This window comes from Perna viridis, chromosome 6 (assembly GCF_037379345.1).
Source record: "Perna viridis isolate PV_CMFRI_1.1 ecotype Kerala chromosome 6, ASM3737934v1, whole genome shotgun sequence".
NCBI classification, from domain to species: Eukaryota; Metazoa; Mollusca; class Bivalvia; order Mytilida; family Mytilidae; genus Perna; species Perna viridis.
In genome coordinates, this window is record NC_142450.1 from 5239433 (window position 1) to 5261955 (window position 22523).

The window sequence follows — 22523 nt, forward strand, 5'->3', positions numbered from 1 at the left end:
CAGTGATAAGACTTAAACTGCTACCACACTCTCCAAAGAAGAGATTGTGGAAAGCAATAAATCTGTGCTATCCTCTTGGTCTCTCTACCAAGGACGATGATTGTGATTTACCGTCTATATACAGGATTCTTAAACTCCACAGGAATCCATATAAACAACGTTTCATAGCTAGATCTGCAAAATGTACCACCAAACCTCTTTCAAAACTTTTAACTTCTATATTCACAACTGTCAAAGAGGGTCTGCAGTCCTACCACAACACTTGTTACTCCCGTAGTGGTATCAATTCAATGTGGATCCTGAAAAATTCGAAAGACCTTTTGGAGACAATCAGTTCAAGACTATTATCTGAATATAATAGCATTGAAACCTATGATTTTTCAACACTGTATACTTCTATTCCCCATACTCAGTTCAAATCCCGACTTAAAAATATTATACATCGTTGTTTGTTTGTTTGGTTTTTTTTTTGTTGTTGTTGTTTTTTTTAAAAAAAAAGATGGTACACCTAGATACAAATATATAGTTCTTGGTAGAGATTCCCCATACTTTGTAAAAATAATTCCCAATCATCTTCCAAATATACAGAGGAAGATGTTTACTAAATGCTGGAATTTTTAACCGACAACATATTTGTCCAGTGTGGTGGACGTGTTATTCAACAAACGGTCGGCATTCCAATGGGAACAAATTGTGCTCCTTTACTTGCTGATCTATTCCTTCACTCTTATTAGGCTGACTTTATAGCTGATCTGATCAGAAAGAAAGAATATCGTTTGGCTAGATCATTAAATTCTCAGTTTCCGCTATATAGATGACGTATTATCTTTAAACAATCCTAATCTCGGGGTTTTGATACATCACATCCACCCAAAAAAACTTGAGTTAAAGGATATTACAGACAGTGTGAAAACAGCCTCATATCTTGACCTACACTTAGAAATCGATGGTAAAGGAAAACTATTGACCAAACTTTACGACAAACGTGATGACTTTTCATTCAAAATTGTCAACTTTCCTTTCATCTGTGGCAACATCCCTTCGGCCCCTGCGTATGGAGTGTTCATATCACAACTCATACGTTATGCCAGAGCTTGCCGAAACTACGCAGACTTTTTGTATCGCGCTAAAACTCTAACACATAGGCTTCTGGAACAGGGTTATGTTGCTACAAGATTGAAGTCATCACTACAGAAGTCTTATGGTCGTCATCATAAACTCGTGGATCGTTATGGTGTATCCACTTGCACCATGAAGACTGGTTTATTCAAAAGTGATTATGTGGTCTGTCAGTGTTTCTGAATGAGAAATAAAATAAATTTGGTGATTTTTTTTAAATGCATACATCACTTTCTGTCCGATATTTGTAAAGACAGATTCTTAAGTATGATGAATATTAAATGCATCTAAAGCGCATATTAAAAAAAAGTAGTACCACTTTATGACGTGAAATGCAAAAATGAATACGCTCATATATATGAAAAAAACAGGAAGAGGTCGATATAGATACAAAAGATTACGTATATGCTTTACCTCTATCCTAATAGAATTGAATGTAACATTTTAACTCGAATCTTTGAAACCATGTTTAAAGCCAAAAATATCACACCGAATAGTTATTTTATTATATGAACTTCCAGCTTACATCGTGTATAATTCCCCTTTTCCCTACAGTAATTTGCTCATTTTTCATAGCATAGGAACTCTCATTCGAAGTAAATCCCAATTTCGCTTTTTTATCATTGTTACTTAATTACATTATCCTATGAATATACATCTTTTAATTGGCAAACAATTAACTTATAGTATCTTTTAAAAGATACAGAAATATTTTGAAATGATTCCGTATTCTCTCAATTCGCTATTACCATATCCCACATTCCTATTTCCAAAACCCACAGATTGGCATGGAGTAAGAAGTTAAACATCATTCAAGGACTGGGCGCACCCATGTTAGAATGATGATGAACATAAACACGTTAAATTCTTCATGCATCTGAAATATAAATATATATACATTCTTTAATCCAAGAATTATGTATATATTGAAATTGAAAGATAAAACAAGAAGATACATCTTTAGAATTAGAAATGAAATTATCTTTCTTTCATCCTCTTCCAAACGTCCTTAAATGTTATGTCTTAGTGTTTGTTACAGTTTCCTTATCATGATCATTACTGTGGCGCTTTAATAGCAAGATTAATGTTATTATTTATAAAAATTTCAGGTTAATTAAGTGTTCAAAACGAAAGTACACATGCTGTTCCTCAAGTGAGATGGTATCTAGATATCAAGATAAGATAACTGAGATGGAAATTAAGTATTTATTTGAAAATTATATCCTTTTGGCACCTTGATTATGAATGTAAACAGGTGACTCGTGCGGTTCTTCTCTGTGATAAGCATCTACGAACCTATATTGCTTGTGCTGTAAAAACAGGAAGTAGAAGTAGATTTAAAGATAGCCTCATCATAAAAAATATGACATGATAATCATAAATTTGATAAGTCGTAAATCCCCCATAAACTTGATAAAGATGCTACCTTGCAAGATCTCACATTTTGAAGTACTTTGCGTCGCCTAATACATAATATTAAACATAATAGTAATACATAGTATAATATATTTACATTCAGTACGTATAATATATTTACATTCAGTACGTATAATATATTTACATTTAGTACGTATAATATATTTACATTCAGTACAAAAGTAATAACTTTTTAAAGCAGTGTGAAGTGTTTTAAAAAATACTTTGTTGGAGTGTAAACTGAGTTAACCATGTAAAATTTGCTGTTAAGTACCAAATCATAGAACATCTTAATAAACCAAATCATAGAACTTCTTAATAAACCAAATCAAGAATGATAACTCTTGCAAAGTTTCATTATCATACACTCTGTATATTATTATCTCAAAAGTGCGACAACGGAACGGCTTACTAATACTGGTTATGTGTCTGTAACTGTGATTGAAGTTAGACGAGTTTTCAAAAGGTTTATGATATTAATAAATTCATCAGGTATTCATGTAGGTCTTCACCTGCATTTAAAGCTATACAATGTAAAGAAACAGCAACATGCTGTTCAAAATTCTACTTATTTTAACCCCTGACTACGAAAAGTAACTTTATAAACTGAAACCTAAACTCTGAAACATAAAGTTTTTCGTGTGTTTATTTTATCCTTTCTATATCAATATTTATCTAACATGAGTTTCCAAACAATTCATTAATAAATATAAACCCAAATAACGCCTAATCATTTGGTCGACACTTTCAAAAACATCAAAATCTTTACTCACGCAGTGTCTCATGATAAAAGGAGGACAAAAACAAGTGATATATCGGTGAAAATGTAGTTTCATAAATTTGAATGACTTATGAAAAAGTTGTATTCCCCACACGTAGTTTGTTAACATAATATCTGACTGAGTAGCCACCCTTACTCATTGATATGCCTTTAATATGTTTCTATTTACTCAGAGTTGGATAAAAGAGATAGTGTTTTGACAAGGTCATACTTTAAAATAAATATAATACACTTTCATTTTTGCCGTCATGATATGCAGTTTACATCTTTTCGCTATGACATAGATGTGTTTGTAATTAATAGCTTGGTAAATGTTTGAGCAGCATGGATTCTTTTTTTTAAGGCGTCGACATGGATATCTATGCATTCAACAAATTCGCTTATTTCTGTCTTTAATAAAAGAATGTCTTTAATGTTGAACAAAGAAACTGAATCCATCGAAATAGTGTAATTTTTATGTAGTTAATGATTCTGTCCAATATCGAGTTGTATTAAGTACCAGTCCGCATACAATTCAGACACTGCCAATGGTAAAGAAAAACCCACCAAACAAACGATGCTTTTTCAGTCTACATATGCTATACTTTCCCAGAACAACAATCTTTTCTGCATTCAGATCTGCACTTTTTAGAAAATCATGCATTCATGTCTTACTATAATCAACCAAATGAAGCCAAATCAAGAACGATAACTTTTGTAAAGTGCACATTTCATGTACAATCTATATAATATTTATCTCAAAAGTGCAACACCCAAATGAAAAACTGTGACTGGTTATGCGGTCTGTAACTGATTCTGAATTCGATGGGTTTTTGACATGCATGAATCGCCTCCTATCTGATTGTTATAAAGACTGCTACTTAATAGGTTAATGAAAGGAATCAAATAGAATGCTAGTTCTAACAACAAGTATGGGCTTTCTAAAATTAAAGCTTCTTCGCCAGTTAACTGTCCTGTACATGTGTAGAGCATGTCAAAAGCTTTTATCTCTATTACTTCCCCTTTCATGTTGAAACGTTATACTCTTATACATTTTCCCAGGGCTTTTGATAGACATCAGAGAAAAGGTAGTAATAGATCTAGTATCAGGAATGTGGAAGTTTTCGATTGATTTCCTCCAGGGACCGATCCAGACATTTTGAAAAGTGGAAAGGTGGGTTCTAGATAAAAAGGGATTTCCTGGCTCACTTTTACCAAGCGTCTTCGGGAAAATAAACCAAACTTTCAACAAAAACCGAGTTCCAAACCGCCCCCCCCCCCTCCCCGGGAAACCTCCCCTGGACGCACCACCTACCTAACGATTCACATACACGTGTATATATGATATTCGTGAAAAAAAATATTATGGTACTATTCTAACATTCTAGCGCTACAACTACAATCTCTTACACTACGAAAGTAAAAATAAAAGCAATTAGTTAATAACTATTGGTACGAGAAACAGGATATCCAATATCCACGTGCAAGACCATTACAAAAAGAAAAACAACATCAATTAACTTGAAAAATGAGCACGACATCTAAGGAATGAATTAGCATCCCGGACTCCACAAAAAAACAGGGATTATTAATCAGGGCCCAGTAAGTGTACGTGCATATTGTACGGTTTTGTTTAGTAGGGTAAATGTCCTTTACTTTTCTAGAACCATACATTTAACATCTTATTCACTTATCAACTGGACAATATATGACCATAATGTGCACACTGCCAAATTCAGATTACAAATATATTTTGATTACAGTCATAACCTGGAACCTTGATTGAAGCACTGGGACGCATGACTATAAATGTTATAGAAATTGATACAAAAATTAGGCGACTGTTTTCGGGTCCATATCTTTGCGTTCTCAATTTATTAAAAACGATACCATTGCTGAGAGATCAAATTTAAATTACTTTTACTGACAGTTTCTCACAAGCAGTCTTAACATTGTATCTTTCAGAGTAGCTTACTTTACTCGTTGCAATTCACACAATGCTGGGCATTCACTTCAAAGAAGATAAAAGGGATTGTTTTCGACAAGGTCGTGTTGTAAATATAGAAACGCGATTACTTTCAATTCTTTTTATACCAAGATAAAATTAATAACTTCATACTGAATAATCTTTTTTCAATACAAAATGTATTTTGATAAATGTCAGAAAAGCAAGGACTCGGTTTTTTAACCAATATAAAACAATTTATGCTCAGTAGAATAGAAGTATGATGATATTCTCACAGCGTTACTGATATAATGTGTTCCTTTGTTTTCGGGGAGATCGCCAATATTTATAGCTGTATCGGTTTTGGAGCTGAAAAAAATATCTAGACTAAACAAACGACCTTGGTCTAGCAACTAGCCCACCTACCATTGTTGACTGATATTCTAATATACATATTAACAAGCTTCGAATTCATATATAAATGAAGTCTTTTCTATACAGATTCTGGTTAAGGAATTTAAAAAACAATTCTAAGTTATCAACTTTATGCTACATAACAACTTGAGTGTTGGCGAAAAATGTCAATTTTGTCAATACCCTGCAATTTTTGTTGTTCTTGTGTGAATTGTAGCTGGCTTAAATTCTAAAGTACAGCCTGAAACAAGACTGGAGCTTATGGCTAGTGATCCATGCATTTCTTAATCCCAAACATCGTTTGATTAGAAATCCTTCATTAGATCTCGTAGAAACTGTATTTGACAATAAAAGCGCAAATAAAAATTTGTCAATTGAGGTATAAATACTTAAAGTTTAGTTATGTTCTACTACTGAAAAGTACGGGAAATTTTCTCACCAGACTTTTTACACTATAAGCAGTCAAAAATTATGTCATGATGTTAGGGGTTCAATGAGTGTTGTTTTAAGAACGTAACAAATGTATTTGAACGGATTTTTCGATTTTCTCGAGCGGATAAAATGCACATCATGATTGGATTTATCTGTGGTAAAATATGTTTGCCATGTTGGAATTATTGCCTATCCTAAACATCCTTTTTTGTATTTTAATGTATTTACTTTAAAATATTCTCCTGAGAAACTACTGGACACATTTTAATAAAAATTTATTGGTCCTTAAGTATGATCGTTAGGAATTTTTATTCAAGAAAAAACATGGCCATTTTTATAAAAATAGAATGTTGTTTATCGAGCCAGGTGAGCGATTCAGGCTTTTGGGGGCCTGTAGTGTACTGTGCGTGTCCTGTTTTTATATTACACACTGAACATGATTTTTTTTTTATCCAGTAAATTTATTTTACGTGAGTTTAGATCCCCGAACTCCAGGATAACAAAAACGTTCCGTATATTGCAGGAGTCAAAAATGTGATTTTGGAACTTATTTGGCAAATATTGACTACTGATATTACCCTTCCACGCCTGATATACCGGTAGCTGATGTGTTGTAACATTTCTCTTAAAAACTTCTTGGAGGTGTCGGAATGGATATTTCAAATGTAATTATTGTTCTACATCTACTTCAAATAGTGGTCAGGCTTAAAGAGGAACTTTGGTGCCACTTCTTTTATACGAAAGATGACTCAAGCAAATTAAACTCCATCAACAAAAAACATCATAATAATTGCTCACTCGTCCGGTTAATATGTTAAAACACAACACCGGACCCCTTTTATCCATTTTTCGAAGTTAAAACAATGCACTGCCAGGGAGTTGAATACAATATATCTGACCTGGCCAATGAGTTAAGGGATTTTGTAACTGATCAGACTCCCCGTACAATGGTCAAGTCGTTCTTTAACTGCAATTACTTTGTATGCCAAATATTATATATGCCACGCTTTCTACGAGTTAACATATATAAACAACGATTCCGCAGGACTCGTTTGAGTTTTAATGAGTAAATGGCTTTTTATATTCAAACATTTCAGGTTAAAACATTCTACAAGTGAAATAGTTCACAGTGTACATTGTATAATATGCATGAGAGTCCAACCCTCCACAGAAAAGAGTACTGTCAAAATCAACTGTCGTGCCTTAGAACGGTCTTTTGGCTTTTTGTATTGTCATCCCATTGTAGTTAATACACGAAATATGTAGACTTTCATTATATTGGATTGACATTAATATATAAATAGTTGCTTTCCGTGAAAATATTCGGTATTTAAGTAGCAGTCTTCCTAAAACTCAGGCAGAAAGTGATTCATACATTCAAAAACCCAGCAAATTCAGTTGAATTTCTTGTTCAGAAACAATTACATAAACAGTCTTTTCGTTTGGTTGTTGTGCTTTTGAAATAAAACTTTCTGAGTGCAGAAATGGTAATGTTATAAGAAAGTATAGCCTATAGCCTTAAAAAGCGTCGTTTCTTTGGTGTGTTTTTCTTAACCATGAATCACTTTACCATGGGCAGTGTCTGAATTTTATGTGGCCAGGTACTTTAGATTTTGTCTTACATGTACCATGTCTTTGCAAATATTTGCAAAATATGAAATCAAAAGTAGTGATATCAACAACATGTCAATCAAATTTTATCATAAAGCACAACATGCATTTACGTACACATATATATTTTTAAGCATTGGTTTTAAATATGCAATCATTTTTAATAGAAGTAGTTCTGGTCAACAAAAAATAAACATCTCCCATATCAAAAGCTAAAATATATATATTGTTAATTCTTATGTTACTTAAGTATATAGGGGCAACACTTTCGCTGTACCTGTTTATAATGATCTTTGGGGCCAGATGCACCCTGCTGTGTGGTGTGAGGGTTTCCTCGTCGTTCAAGACAATTGGTGGCCTCGGGTTGACATTCATCACGGTCGGTTGTTTTTTTTCTTTTGAATCTTGGTGTCCTTGATTAATATTTGACATATTCACCAAACATATTCTGGTTATATTAAAAAAAACTCCAATCAAATACAATTAGAAGTTTCTTGTACAAAATTAAAGATCATGTTTATGTTTGGTTACTGTCATAATCCATAACATTCAATAGCACCATTGCTGTTAATATATAGAGACTTGTGGTAGATTTATTAACTTTGATACAATAAAACCCTCATTATTTTATAGAAAACAGATACATATTATTGCAACTTATTCACAAACATGGTCAAAACCCATAAAATCAACCATGGCCTAACTACTGTAATATGGATACGTGTGGTGCAATTTCTAAATGGCCCATTCACTTTGATCCAAGCTATTATATGGAAAAATAAAAACATTTCTGGACCCCTTTGTACCAACTGGTCAGGGGATACCCCAAAAATAAATCCTATGTCATTTTGATACATACACATTGACTCTTGTTATTTTGTGGACACCATTTGTCTACGGAAAATGGATGACGACAACAACGGCAGTCTGGTTATGATTTTCCCTTAATGAATCGAGTCGTGTTGTTGTTTCTAATTCCTGAATTTTGTGGTACAGACTAAGAAATCTTGGCTTCTGGCTTGCTCAGTGTTAGCTAATGATTTCAGTTTATTGTCAATATTTTCCGTTTTCTATTGTATTTCTTGTATAGATTGAAGTTGGTTCAAGTTCTTTAGTTGTGAAAGGTCCATATATTTTTGTTGAATTGACTGGTTTTCCAGCCGTGTTTTTCCTTTTGAAGTTTGTTCCAGTCCTGTTGCAATTTATAAGTCGTATTAATCAATCTGCTATATTTTTCTTCGCGTTCTCTTTGTACTTTTGTTCCAAAGCAAGACATAAATTTGCAGTTGTCTTATCTTGTAATTTTTGTTCAAATTAGTCAAGTGTATTCTGAACCTGTGATGCGAGGAAATTTAGACTTCTCTCCTGCGGTTCGTGGTACATAATGGCTTTCTGGGTATTCCCTTCTATTTCATGTTGTATTTTTTACTTGTCTCCATAATACTCCGTCAACGTCTGTTGTCCAGTAAGTGAATTGTTTGCTTCCTGAAGTAAGAACCCTTGAGAAATTACAAGTACGCAAATTAAAACCACGAAAAGCATTGCTACGATCTGAAAAAATGTTTTCGCAAAAATAGGAGTGAGAACTTCTAGTTATGGGCTTGATATCATATTGTGGAGGTCATGTTATCAGTCAATGATAATTTTGATTTAATCAAATTGTGTCATCTGACTGATTATAATTGCGTTTGATGAATTCCCCAAAAAATGTAAATGCGGGTTATTTCAGAACGTTTACTATAACGACGTCTATAATAGAAAACTTCATTTTGATCAATCGAGAAAAAAGTATGCTCTTCCTTCAGTAGCTTAGCCTTAATACGACCCAAATATCAATGTTAGATAAAAGAAATTGCATCTCATTTAAACCGACTTTTACATCAACAGAAGCTAGACCTGCAAGGGATTAGTTACGGAAACCGTTAAAATAAAATAAAGTTTACTAAACTATAAATGCAGTGCTAGCTCAGAATGACAGAAATAGTAAACAGTCAAATACGGTAAAAACCTTTGAAAATTGTTGCCAATGTAAGAGAGTAATCAAGGAAACCAAGGTTATAGCGGTAATCAAAAGAATGTAATCCAAGAACAAAGACCAGACACGCAAAAACAGACAAAAAAGAACATAAAGTAACTAAAATCATACATACAAAGTAACAAAAGCAAATGAGCAACTCGAACTCCACTAAAAACTTGGAGCATGGGCCAGGTGCACCGGTAGGGTAAGCGTCCTCTACTTTTCTAGAAACACCCGCCGAGTTGCTCATAAAAAGTCAAGTCCGGGGTAGACGAAAGAGGAAACGAAAACTATGACACGTTGAACAATATAGGTGGGGTTGATAGAATAACTATATAAGACAAATGGGTGTATTTGACCATTAATTATGATGTTAAGCAAGATAGGACTATTTAAATATTGATTATTGAAAAACACGAAAATGTTTAGCTTTCTAATAGGGTTTGGTTAAAATAACTACGTTAAAAATATATAGAACTCGAGGCTAGAAGCGTTCTGTTTTTATTATAATTAACAACTTATTCTTTTTGGGTTAACACCAAAAAATGACAAATGAAAAGATTCCGAGATTTCTGATTTTTAAAAAGTCACCTCAAACTATTATTTCATTAAAATGGGAGCCGTATGAAGAAAAAAATAAGACATTACAGATTGTCCTTTCCTTTCTTTTTCAGTTGAGCTCTGTTTTATTACACAATGTGTATCAGTCATGACTACCATTTTCTCCACTTATCTCGATTCGTACTGTTGAAAACGAGACAGGTGACATTCTGTTTTCAATCGTTACACGTACATTTGTAGGTACCAGAATACAGCGATTATTGAGAAATTAAAGGTCCAATTTCAGAGAATGTTATTTTTTAATTGTAAAATCTTACCGCATTCAATTTACATATGTAAGACAGGCTATCGCACAGTAACGATACTGATATCCTTTGACATTTTTAAAAGTTCTAAAAGTTTGCTGTATAGAACCGATCTATTTCGAATAACTTTCCACCTTCCAACTTTTCCATACTTCATTTTGACGGGACCCCTTTGTGACTCGTGTTGGGGAGTTGCATTGCTGTTGCTTGACTATTACCGGATTACACTCGTTTGCAATGTGACGGATGCCGCTGGTGGAAATCATGTATACCCTTCCAGAACACCTGATGTCACTCCAGATTTTTTTATTTCATATTGCTAATGATTTGGGGTTCTTTGTGTGTTACGTCTAGTTTTCTTGTCTTCAGTTTCATACATAATTTATTTTATTCAGTTCACTACAGTATGTATGTATGTAGTCTGTTTCCTTTTCTACGTTCTGTCCATGTATTTTGCCTTTGACGAGTTTGAATATTTTCATTGGTCACGCTTCAGTATTTCTTAACGATATTTGGCAATTGTTTAGCTTTGATTTTACATGCAAGTATGGAGATAATAAAACTTCCATTCTTAACTTCTGTAATCCCTAACGACCAACTACGTTAGCATTGTTTCTGCAACTTTTAAATATGTAGAAAAAGGTAAATTACTTTTTTTTTAAATAAAGTTGTTTTTATTTAATACATATGGTTGTAATAACATAGGTTATTGTGCGGATACTAGGAAAATACTTGATTTGTGGTTCCATTTCGGGACCTAATTCCTAATCAGTTAATGTCATAACCCTAAAAATCAATAGTGGTATGGAACCTAATGGTACATTTTTATAGATGCTATAGATGCAATAGATATATATATATATATATATATATATATCTATTGCATCTATAAAAATGTACCATTAGGTTCCATACCACTATTGACCTAATGGTACATTTTTATAGATGCTATAGATGCAATAGATATATATATATATATATATATATATATATATATATATATATATATATATATATATATATATATATATCTATTGCATCTATAAAAATGTACCATTAGGTTCCATACCACTATTGATTTTTGTGATATATACACACACACACACACACACACACAAACACGTACTTAAAATGTCTATAGACAGCAAAAATCGATTAGAAAAAAGACAAAAGAATTTAACTGTGACATACAACCAAAATATATATCATAACTATATATTCTGAAATGACCTTGGCCTACTTTTTTGACAAACAGGTATATTTATGTGTTTAGTGTATATGTATCAACCCATGTAGCCTTGTAGGTCTGAAAAAATCGTCTGGGAGGAAGGGTTTCATCATCTGACCCATGGACAGAAAAAGTAACCACTGGGTCAGTAATAATATTCTTTTTTAAATTGCAACATCTTAACAGATTGTTTCAACTAAAAACCAAAATTCCTTTTTTTTTCCAAATTTATTGACATAAGTTATCAAAACAACATAACAAAACTATCTTTAAATATCATTACAGCCACTCAAAGCAGAGGAGCAAAAAATTACATAAATGGCTTAATTAATCAACTTTCCTCTACTTAAGTAGCAGTTTTCATAAAAATCAGACAGGAGGTGATTCATGCATCTCAAACACCCACAAAAGTCACTTTTATTTCTTCTTCAGAAACAGCTGTTGACCAGATAAACAATCTTAGTTTTTCATTTGAGTGTTGCGCTTATACAGATTGTACATGAAATTAGCACTTAGCAAGAGTTATTGTTCTTGATATGGTTTGATTTGGGTGACTTAAGTGGGAGGTTAAAATGTAGTTTTCTCAAAAGTACAGATCTAAAACACAAAGGACTATTGTAATACAATGTATAAGAATGAAGAATAACTAGACCAAAGAAGCATTGTTTGTCCCATGGGTTTTTCTACACAATGAATCACCTTAACACAGGCAGTGACTGAATTTTATTTGGACTGGTACTTAATTAGAACATGCATTGTATTTTCTTCAGTAAAAAATGAATTGTACTTTCTTACAACTGACAAACCCCTTTGAGATTTCATCTTAAATCAATAGACATTTTTGGTAACTATTGGACACCAAATGTCTATGAATGATACAAAATAATGCAAAAATTACCAATTGCAAAGCATTACTTAAAACTGAAAGGTTATTAGACATTACAAAAATTGTAGAATATTTTTTTTCTATCGCCCTTACAATATACATGTAGCTATCAATATCAATATGTCTTAGGGAAGTACACAATTCACATACATATACATAAACATGAAAGATTACACAAGAAAAAATTAGAAGTCTTGTTTCCTGCTACCATCAAGAAAAAAAATAGAATAGGTTGGTTGGTATGTTTTATCATTCAAGAAAATTTTGCATTAAGTTAATGGGACGCAATGTATCGGTAAACTTAAACAGTGGTTGAGCAAAAAATTTAAGGTTAGGCGCAAAAAAATATGGCAGGTAGGTTAGTAGGAAACAGAACTATTATTTATTATTTGTCTTATTTAATTCAACATTACAATTCAACAATATCATAAATAACCTTTTTCATCATTTTTGGGCCACCATGATGGCGGCTCACTAGTCACATTGTATGTCTGTCCATCTGTGTTTGTAATTGTTAGAGGACCACTAATTTCAGCCACTCTCAGTAATCCCAATCCATACCGTCCCTCAGATTTCCTGAATTTACCGACTGATTTACCATTTTGATTGACAATATTGTCTCCAGATGATAATCCTTTTGGCACACTTGAAATAAAGAAAACAAAAACTGTGAGTGAGCTATCAGAGTGATATCCCCAACTGCCAACATATTAACTTTTATGTTAAATTATCTTCCTTTGAAAATGTAACTATTTTCCTTTTAAAATTTACAACTAAAAAAAATATTGAAATTCAGTTATATAGTTTTACAGGAGTTACGCCCCATACAAGGGATGACATACCAGGAAAAAGAAAGTAGTAAGTAAATATGCTGTACAAAAACCAATTTAAAACCATAATTGAAAAATCTGTGGATCCAACAAATAATCACAATTCTGTTGAAAATAAGAGCATAGGGCAATGACTGACACATTACTGAAGATATTATAAGAATTTTTGGTAAACCAAAAAAGATCAAAGATCTGAGTACACACCAATCAAACATTAATGGCATGAGACGTTTCCTGAGTACTTACCTATCAAACATTAATAGCATGAGACGTTTCCTGAGTTCTCACCTATCAAGCATTAATGACATGAGACGTTTCCAGAGTTCTCACCTATCAATCATTAATAGCATGAGACGTTTCCTGAGTTGTCACCTATCAAGCGTTAATGGCATGAGACGTTTCCTGAGTTGTCACCTATCAAGCGTTAATGGCATGAGAAGTTTCCTGAGTTCTCACCTATCAAACTTTAATGGCATGAGACGTTTCCTGAGTTCTCACCTACTCAGCTTTAATGGCAGAGACATTTCCTGAGTTCTCACCTATCAAGCGTTAATGGCATGAGACGTTTCCTGAGTACTCACCTATCAAGCGTTAATGGCATGAGACGTTTCCTGAGAACTAATCTATCAAACTTTAATGGCATGAGACATTTCCTGAGTTCTCACCTATCAAACGTTATGGCATGAGTTGTTTCCAGAGTTCTCACCTATCAATCATTAATGGCATGAGACGTTTCCAGATTTCTCACCTATCAATCATTAATGGCATGAGACGTTTCCAGAGTTCTCACCTATCAAACTTTAATGGCATGAGACGTTTCCTGGTTACACCAGTATGAAATGTTCTAGCCGTTAACTCTTGGCCAATGTAACACCCCTTATGGAAACAAACTAAAAAATACAGAAAAGGCTTTAAAAAATCATGGAAAGATTTCCAAGTTTTTTTTTCAGTTCACAAAAATGTTGCTCAAGCAAAATCTTATCCAAGTTTTTATGCCATAATGGAAGCTAAACTTCCCTTTGTACTGCCATAATGGGAGCTCCCCTTTGTACTGCAAGAACGTATGTCTATTCATCTCCTATGACTTGTTGTTGCATCAAACATTGTTTGTTATATACCAACATGTTTCATCAGAGGGTAAATTGTCATTTGCAGGACACAGAAATGCATCAATATTCAAATGAAATAAATATTGGGGGTTTCGAATAATTTTGGTAGCGATACAAGTTTCATAACTCATTACCAAAACTCACCACCCCTACATATTACTAACCTCCATTCAGGTAAACCAGGTTACTCTCCAGAGGGAAACTAGTTCCTGGTGGAATATCTATTATCCCTTCACTGATACCAAGTTTGTATCTCCTTTCATGGTAGCTCTCCTCTGATGAAGGTAACAATTCTGTGTCACCACAAACACCTACAAATCAAATACATATGATATAAAACAAACTGATAAATAAACCTATACCACGGGAGTTCCAATTAAAAATTCTTGAATATACATGAACAAGACTGTGATCAGTTTGGTCACCTGTCATTGTTTAATGATCCGTCAGCGATCATTCAATCATTCGTCATTGATCGGTTCAGGGACTGTACCTTGTTTACTGTTTATCTCCTTGCTACCAGATAAACATGTTTAACCCTGCCACATACTGTATGTGCCTGTCCCAAGCCAGGAACCTGTAGTCCAATGCTTGTTCTTGTTTTTCATGTTTTTTGTTTTTTGTTTTGCATTTTTACTATATAGATTAGGTAGCTTTTCCTCTTTAATGAATAGTTTTACATCATTTGTTTTACAGCTTCTTACAGTTTGCTTTATGGTATCATATCTGTTTATAATACTTGATGACAATCTGTATTTTTCAACATATTCTATGTAAATAATCCATAAAATCGTGTACTTTCTGAAATTTTAACAACGATACTACGGAGATATTCAAAATCCACAAAGCATAACTTGCAATCAAATTTGTAAAAAAAAATACGGGAAATCCATATAAGGTAACACCTCTGTGGTATGGGTTTTGTACATCACTGAAGACCATGTGGTGACCTGTAGAAGTTAACTTGTATGTTGTATGAATTTTGGTGGATGACTGTCCCATTGGATATCATACCTCATCTCCTATTTTTATATCTGACAATGCAAAGCATCATATGTACTCTGTCACTTTCAGTGACATTCACATTTTCTACAGAACTTACTTTGTAAAACCTTATCTTCTGACTGGGCTACCATCCTTGTTCCAAATACATTTAACCTGGGATCTTCTGCTATATTACTGAGGTTCTTCTGTTCTACAGAAAGAGAAGATTCATCGAGCTCTGTAGTGTTTTCAGGGAGTGCAGCAAAAACATGGGACTCTTCACTTATGTCTGATATGGTTACCTAAGGAAAAGATGTGATAAATTTATCTGATTAAACATTCCAGTAAACAAGTATTTTGATTTTGTATATTTCAACCTGTGTGGATAAATCAAGAAAAAAAATTCTGATATACATTTCATTTATATTTGTTACAGTTTACATAAAAGTCAAATGATTGACCTACATTTAGTACATGTATTACCTTGCGCCTAATTTTATAACGTTTGAGGATTTTAGTGAGTTCTTGTGTGATACTTCTATCATGCTCTATAAGGATTCCATAATCTTCAGACTTCGCATCAGTACCACTGTTATATAATATCAAATCATACAACACTCTGCCCTAAAAAAAAAAAAAAACACATTGCCAAACTCACATCAGACAAATGTATAGACAACACAGTCACATTTTTGGCTTTAACTGTGCCATGAAAGTTTCATTGTTTAAATAAAAAAGAACTTAAGTGTAAGTTTTTGTATGAATCAGGCAAAATGGGAAAAACAGAAACATGCATGTCAAAACCCCACCGATCTGACATTATAATTTCACTCAAGGATACTTTCTCTATTTAAAAAGACTATTATTTGACCTCAGATCACTGGCTTTGCTCAGAAATTTTTCAATAGAATATTAGGAAAATGAGGTTTTTGACAGAATTATCTGCCCTTGAAATGTCCATTTTCAGTGCATTTCCATGAAATAATAACTTAATTTACCAACATGATATAGAAAATCTCCTATTTTCTTGATTCTGATTGTGCAAATTGTCAAATTACACTTTCAAAGTGAAGGGTTTTTTCATACCATGTTTCAACCACTGCCTGATTCTTACAGAGACTGTCACTCAAAACAGACCTTTATACTAGACCTTCATGCTGAACTGGATTTTTAACATGCTATATTTAGGTTACAGGAACAACAACCCAAAGGAAGGCACATCACTAAACTACAACACATTATTCTGACTCCAAACCAACCAGAGGTCTGTCTATTTTCTTGAACCAGCTTATAATTAGGGGATTTGTTTTTGTTATCATGGTAATATTGCATTGAAAATATACAATAAAAGTAAGTCCTTAAGTGTCAGTCTCAGTGATTAACATTGAAAAACAGTTTAATTTGACTTTTTGACTATTTGCATCATTAGATTCAAGGAAAAAAAGACAAAATGTTTCATCTCATGTTGGTAAATTTATTTACAATTACAGTGAAATGCACTTGAATATTTCCAGGGCAGACAACTCTTATCAAAAACCTCATTTTTTCTAGTATTCTATTGAAAAAATTTCCAAGCAAATTCAGTGATGCAGAGATTAAATAATGGTCTTTTCAAATAGAGAGAGCATCCTTGAGTGAAATTATATTGTCTGATTGGTAGATTTGGACAAGCATGTTTCTGATTTTTTTCTTTTTTTGCCGTAATCTTCCAAAAACTTACACTTATACTTACAACATAATTAATTACGTGTTAAGAGAGTGTTAGTCACAAAAATAAATAGTAGCAAAATTAAACTGATACCCAGAAGCAAGAAATTAAAATTGTTCACAGTTTTACCTGGACATTTAGTAACATTGAATACATTGAAGGGCATCCATGTAAAGCTGTGACATCATTAGTGACAAGACCCTGGAGAAATGGTACGACATCACTTCCTGTCAGCTTCAGCAACCCTCTGCTTTTCAGTCTATGTAATGACCAGGTGGAGGAACAGCATTTTTGTAGTATAATACCAGTTTTGTGTAACTTGGAAAAATGTTGAAGGCTTTTTATGAGTAATCTCATCTTATTTCATGGTTGTATGTCTAAAATAGTACCTGTATAACATTATAACAAAAAAACATTTCAATAATTAATTTTTTTCAGTTTGACACTGTACCTGGGCAAATGGACTGGGCATCCTGGATTCCTTATATGGATCTTCAACCACCTCGTTTTTCTTCTTACACCAGGAGCGATTTACATGTACATGTATGTAAAACATCAAGTGATGCTACTGTGAGCAATGCAAAATAGAGTGAAAAAAACTTTTGTACAACATTTATTAAAATAGAGAACCAAGTACAAAATCACTCAAATGATTGAATGTTCAAAGAGGGAGCTCTGACTCTTTTCAGCTTTTCTGAGAGGGAGATTTAGCATTACAACCTTTTTTTGCAGAAAAAAGGAAAATTTTGATAGAAATCCAACTACAATGATATAAAATCTACATATGTATGATAATCTCGTGAATCTACTAAGGGTTTTTAATCAAAATTTGAGTAATTATTAACAAATGGATTAATTATTTGTTGATTGTTTCTCAGTGATTATTATGTTACATGAACATTGAATTAATATCATTTTAATAAGCCATTCAGAACATAATGTGTGCAATACTTCTGCTTAGAGGGAGTTTCTGGGGAGAACAGTGGAGATTTGTGCCTCTCAGGTCGGAGACTTTCTCAAAGAGCAGGGATTGAATATCAAAATTTTTTCCACTAGCTAAATTTAGCAAGTACTGAAAATTTATGCTCGCTAAATTTAAATTTTTTGGGTTATTTCTGGACTTTACCTATGTGACATATAGAATTCCACTAGCAAATTTTAGCAAACAGAATTAATTTCTACTAGCAAAATCGAAATTTCAACTTGCATTTAGCAAGTATTTCCCCTTAAATTTGATCACTGAAGAGGAAGATTGACCCAAAAAGATGGAGCTCCCTCCTAAAGGGGGGGAGGGGGGTGTTAACAGATATGAAATTTAAAAAATTTGATTTCAGAAGGTATTAGAATAGGAAATAAAGTGTCCTGGGATTAAATATCACTTGTCCCTAAGTGTCTCACTTCAAAGGCCGAAATGGTGCTTTTATTTCCTGATCTTCCTTAAAACTTGTGGTATTATTAAATTGTCATTTTAATGGCCACTTTACACAGCATCAAGCTAGACTTGAAATTCTTTACATTCAAAGTTTATCTACTATGAAAGAATCTTCATCCTTTTTTTTTAAATGGCTTTAAAAAGTTTGAAAATACAAAACTGACAGTTTTACATCAATGTCACCAGTGTTCCTTGAATCATAACCAATTACAGATATATTGTGCATTCACCTGTTCTCAATAGTAACAAGTTCTCAATAGCAATGCGCATAGGCAATTTGACATAAAATGCGAAATCGCACATGTCGTCTATTCACCAAGAATTAACCTACTGAACACTTCCTCGCTTCTATCGAGCTTTGATTACGCCATGTTGCATATAAAGGTATGTATAATATCAATAAAATTTAGTACCATTTCTTTTACCTTTCTCTTAAACCCCAAAAAGTTAGTACTTTTAAGTGTTCACCTCTCCCAACACACATTTTTAAGTAAACAAACTTTTACTGAAAGTGGTAGGTCATATACATTTTTGTATTCAGCGGTCATGCATAGTCGGGAAATAGGCATGGCTATGTCTGTAAGAAAAATGTATGGCACACAGTTCTGGTTGCATTTTAATACATATACATGTATTTCTTATCCAAAAATGTTTAAAAAAAGTCATGACTTTATCAATGTTTTAAGAGATATAGAATAGCAATAATATGAAAAGCCTATTTCTTTTTGGCGCATTATAATACAAATAACCATGTATATCTTTGCTTCTATGCTTGGAACACCATATCATAGCAAATTAAAAAATATAAGATTCACTGGAAGATATATATGGACCCTGAAAATATGAAATATCAATGAAAATATATTGAATTATTTATTTTCTTTATTTCCACTTTCAAATTATGTCTCATGCCCTCCATACCGAAAGTCATATCCCTATTGAGAACTGATGATGTAGTACCCATAAAGTCATTAATAGGTCACCACACTAAAATGTGTTTTTCTCACAATGTAAATGCTGTGTGGGTCCGGGTGCCAAAAGAATAGGCTCCAGCAGCACTAAGCTTGTCATAAAAGGCAATTAAATAGAGCTCAGAGCCCTGGCCAGCAGGCCAGGGCACTCTACCCACAAAGCAATTGGGCTGTGTGCCTCAGTAGATGGAATGTGTTACCCATGGCATGTTAGATGCTAGGGTCATCAGGCCATAATATAGAAAACTTGACCGCAAACCATAGTGGTTTATCATGTTGGGAAAAATGCCACTTTCCTTGCATATTAAAGAACCTTTCTGTGGTATTCTATTGGAATAACATCCATTGGGTTCAACCATAGGAGGCTAAATTGCACGACCCTGACCGAGGTGTTCAGGGTCGTGCAATTTCCATTGGCAATCAAAATTTGCCGACCCCATCTTCTTGTGTCCCTTCCAATTTTTCATTTCATGTTTATTTTATCATCCATTTCATGTTCATTGCCAGTGTATAGCTGCAATATTGCTGCTCAGGCGTTAAACCCCAACACTGGCAACAGTCAATCAATCAACTCACAATGTAAACATGCAATCTCGCCAATCTTCTGGGAATATTTAAACAAAGATCAGTTCATATAATGACTTGAAAATTGTAACTATTTAATACGTAGTTCAACAGACAGGTAAAAAACATTGTTATGCTATCGAGAACCGCTGACACCAGGATATGCCAACTAAAGAAAGTAAGTGCAGTACCAGGTCTGACAATATGCAAAAATGCGGATCATTCCACCACCAGCACCAAGGCAAAGAAAGACAGTATGGAATATTCCCAGTTCTTTCTTGTTAAATGTCAGTCTAAGAACTTTAAACAAGGGGATACCATAGAGAAAGGTCGTTCTTACCGCAAATGGGAAAATAATATTGCGATGAAATTTTGACAAGGGAGATAATCACGTACATAACGGCTAAATTAAATCGAACCAAATCCGACCTTCCCTTTCTATTATTTTTGCCACTTCATGGTAAGTAGCACCAGAGACTTTATATTGCACTTCCTGGTAGTAGAGAGAGATGAAAACAGTTCATTAAAATGGTCCTGGGAAAAGGTACGAGAAAAGATTCCCACTAAACCTGGTACTTCGAGATGAAACAATTTTTTTCATCCATTTTTCATTTTTGACATTTGTTCCATATATAACTTTATTTTTTCCCCTTTTTATCTTTATCACCATATGTTCACCTCAGTGTAAAATTAAGTATACTGTTAAATGTGTATTATTGTCAAGTGCGGATTCAGGCGGGGGCGTGACGGGCGTGCCCCACCCCCCCCCCGGCCCAAATTTGCAAAGCATGAATTTGTCAGCGGAAGATTTAGGCGGGTTTAGGTTGAAACTTTACTTTCTCGCTAATTTTACCACAAAAGATATATACATTGCACCCACTTTAGAAGCATATTTTTCAAAAATTTAACCTCGAAAAATTTTTCGCATCGCTCCGCTCGGCGAATTTTTAACTGTGCGCCCCAAATCTAAAACCCTGTAGTATCCGCCTCTGATTGTCTTGTAATGTAACACTTGTATCATGTTGTAAACCGAGAAGGCGTTTCAAGCCAGTTTAATAACTTGTGCTTAATCCCATTGTCGTTGTTTTGAAAATAAAATATGTTTAAACTAATTATATATTCACGGTCCTGTTAATTTGGGCAGAATTGCTGCACGATGTAAAAATATCGGCAATGGACAATGGAATCTCCCTTCTCTGGAATTGCACAGGGGCTTTATATTACAATATGTATACACTCCTTAATTTGCGGTTGTACTTTAAATTTAAGTGCCATTCTGTGTAAGAATCAGGCAATGGGTGGCACATCTTTGATCTCAATTTGGTCTTTAATGACTAAAATATATTCAATATATATGCATCTAGAAAACAACCGAAAAGTTATTTAAATTCACCCAGAAGCATCTGTGATACAGATTTTTACTGATTATATAGGGAAAATTTTCCCGCCATTTTTCCACAATGCATTGCAACTAAATTTGACCAACCAAGATCTTAAATAGGCAAAGTTTACAACACTATGATGGTTATTTCTGGAGGATATAGCGTATAAATACTTTTATAATGTAATAAAATCTCCAAATTTTTGTTCTACATGTGCCAAACCTTATACACATTTTGCCTGAATCTTAGACAGAGAAGTACTTAATTCAACGTTCCATAACATGTATGTGGAAAGACCCCTTCTTACATCATTTACAAATATTGAAGCACATACCTATACGAATTCTTTTTTTTAATGTTAGCATCCCCGTTTTTCATTATCCACATAGGAATCTAACTAGAAAGAACAATCGGGACTAAAATAAAACGTAGGACTAGATACCTTTAGTAGTTTTTCTTCACTGGCCTTCCCGAATTCCAGAATCGCTTCTTCATTGTAATACTATGCCAATTAAAACTATTATAAGTAATAAGTATTTGACCCGAAAGCTTCAGGTCCGATCCCTGCTTTTGTCGACAAAATGACAAATTCTCGCTACATTTGAAATAAAAACAAAATTAGCAATAGACATGACATGATACACGATGCATCCGTTTTATATACAATAAACCTTATTTGTTTTGGATTTTTTAACTTACAACAAGGGTGACAAACAAATTGGTATGATTCTTCATCGATAGCATATGAAAATGCAAGTTCACTCGAAGAGTTAGATAAAAGACACGAGAATACGCATGAAGAAAATGTGTACTTGTATATACTTTTTAAAAGAAATTAGTTCCTTAACA

At 33.5% G+C, this 22523-nt stretch overlaps 1 protein-coding gene across 4 annotated transcripts; it reads right to left on the reverse strand.

Moving 5' to 3' along the window:
* Window positions 1-12007: 12007 nt before the first annotated feature.
* On the reverse strand, window positions 12008-20720 carry LOC148613320 (iron-sulfur cluster assembly factor IBA57, mitochondrial-like). Of its 4 annotated transcripts, none has more exons than XM_088586651.1 (7): window positions 20633-20720; window positions 17455-17714; window positions 16101-16241; window positions 15736-15919; window positions 14798-14944; window positions 14315-14414; window positions 12008-13339 (listed from the first exon to the last, which is right to left on the reverse strand). In XM_088586651.1, the coding sequence occupies exons 2-7, from the start codon at window positions 17680-17682 to the stop codon at window positions 13120-13122; spliced, it is 1020 nt and encodes a 339-aa protein (XP_088442777.1). In that variant the 5' UTR covers window positions 17683-17714; window positions 20633-20720; the 3' UTR covers window positions 12008-13119. The 4 variants fall into 4 exon arrangements, with proteins under 4 accessions (XP_088442777.1, XP_088442780.1, XP_088442779.1 ...); XM_088586654.1 differs by having other exon boundaries at window positions 17455-17702; window positions 20633-20693; XM_088586653.1 differs by lacking the exon at window positions 20633-20720 and adding an exon at window positions 20484-20626 and having other exon boundaries at window positions 17455-17702.
* Window positions 20721-22523: the final 1803 nt, after the last annotated feature.

What these genes read in the sequence shown, in the direction of transcription:
- LOC148613320 (XM_088586651.1), bottom strand. Translation starts at nt 17,682, where the DNA reads ATGAGATTACTCATAAAAAGCCTTCAACATTTTTCCAAGTTACACAAA. An exon ending in CCTGGTTTACCTGAATGGAG is followed by an intron (nt 14,415 to 14,797) that starts GTTAGTAATATG and finishes TGTATTTTTTAG; the next exon opens with TTTGTTTCCATAAGGGGTGT. An exon ending in ATGCCATTAAAGTTTGATAG is followed by an intron (nt 13,340 to 14,314) that starts GTGAGAACTCTG and finishes CTTTATTTCAAG; the next exon opens with TGTGCCAAAAGGATTATCAT.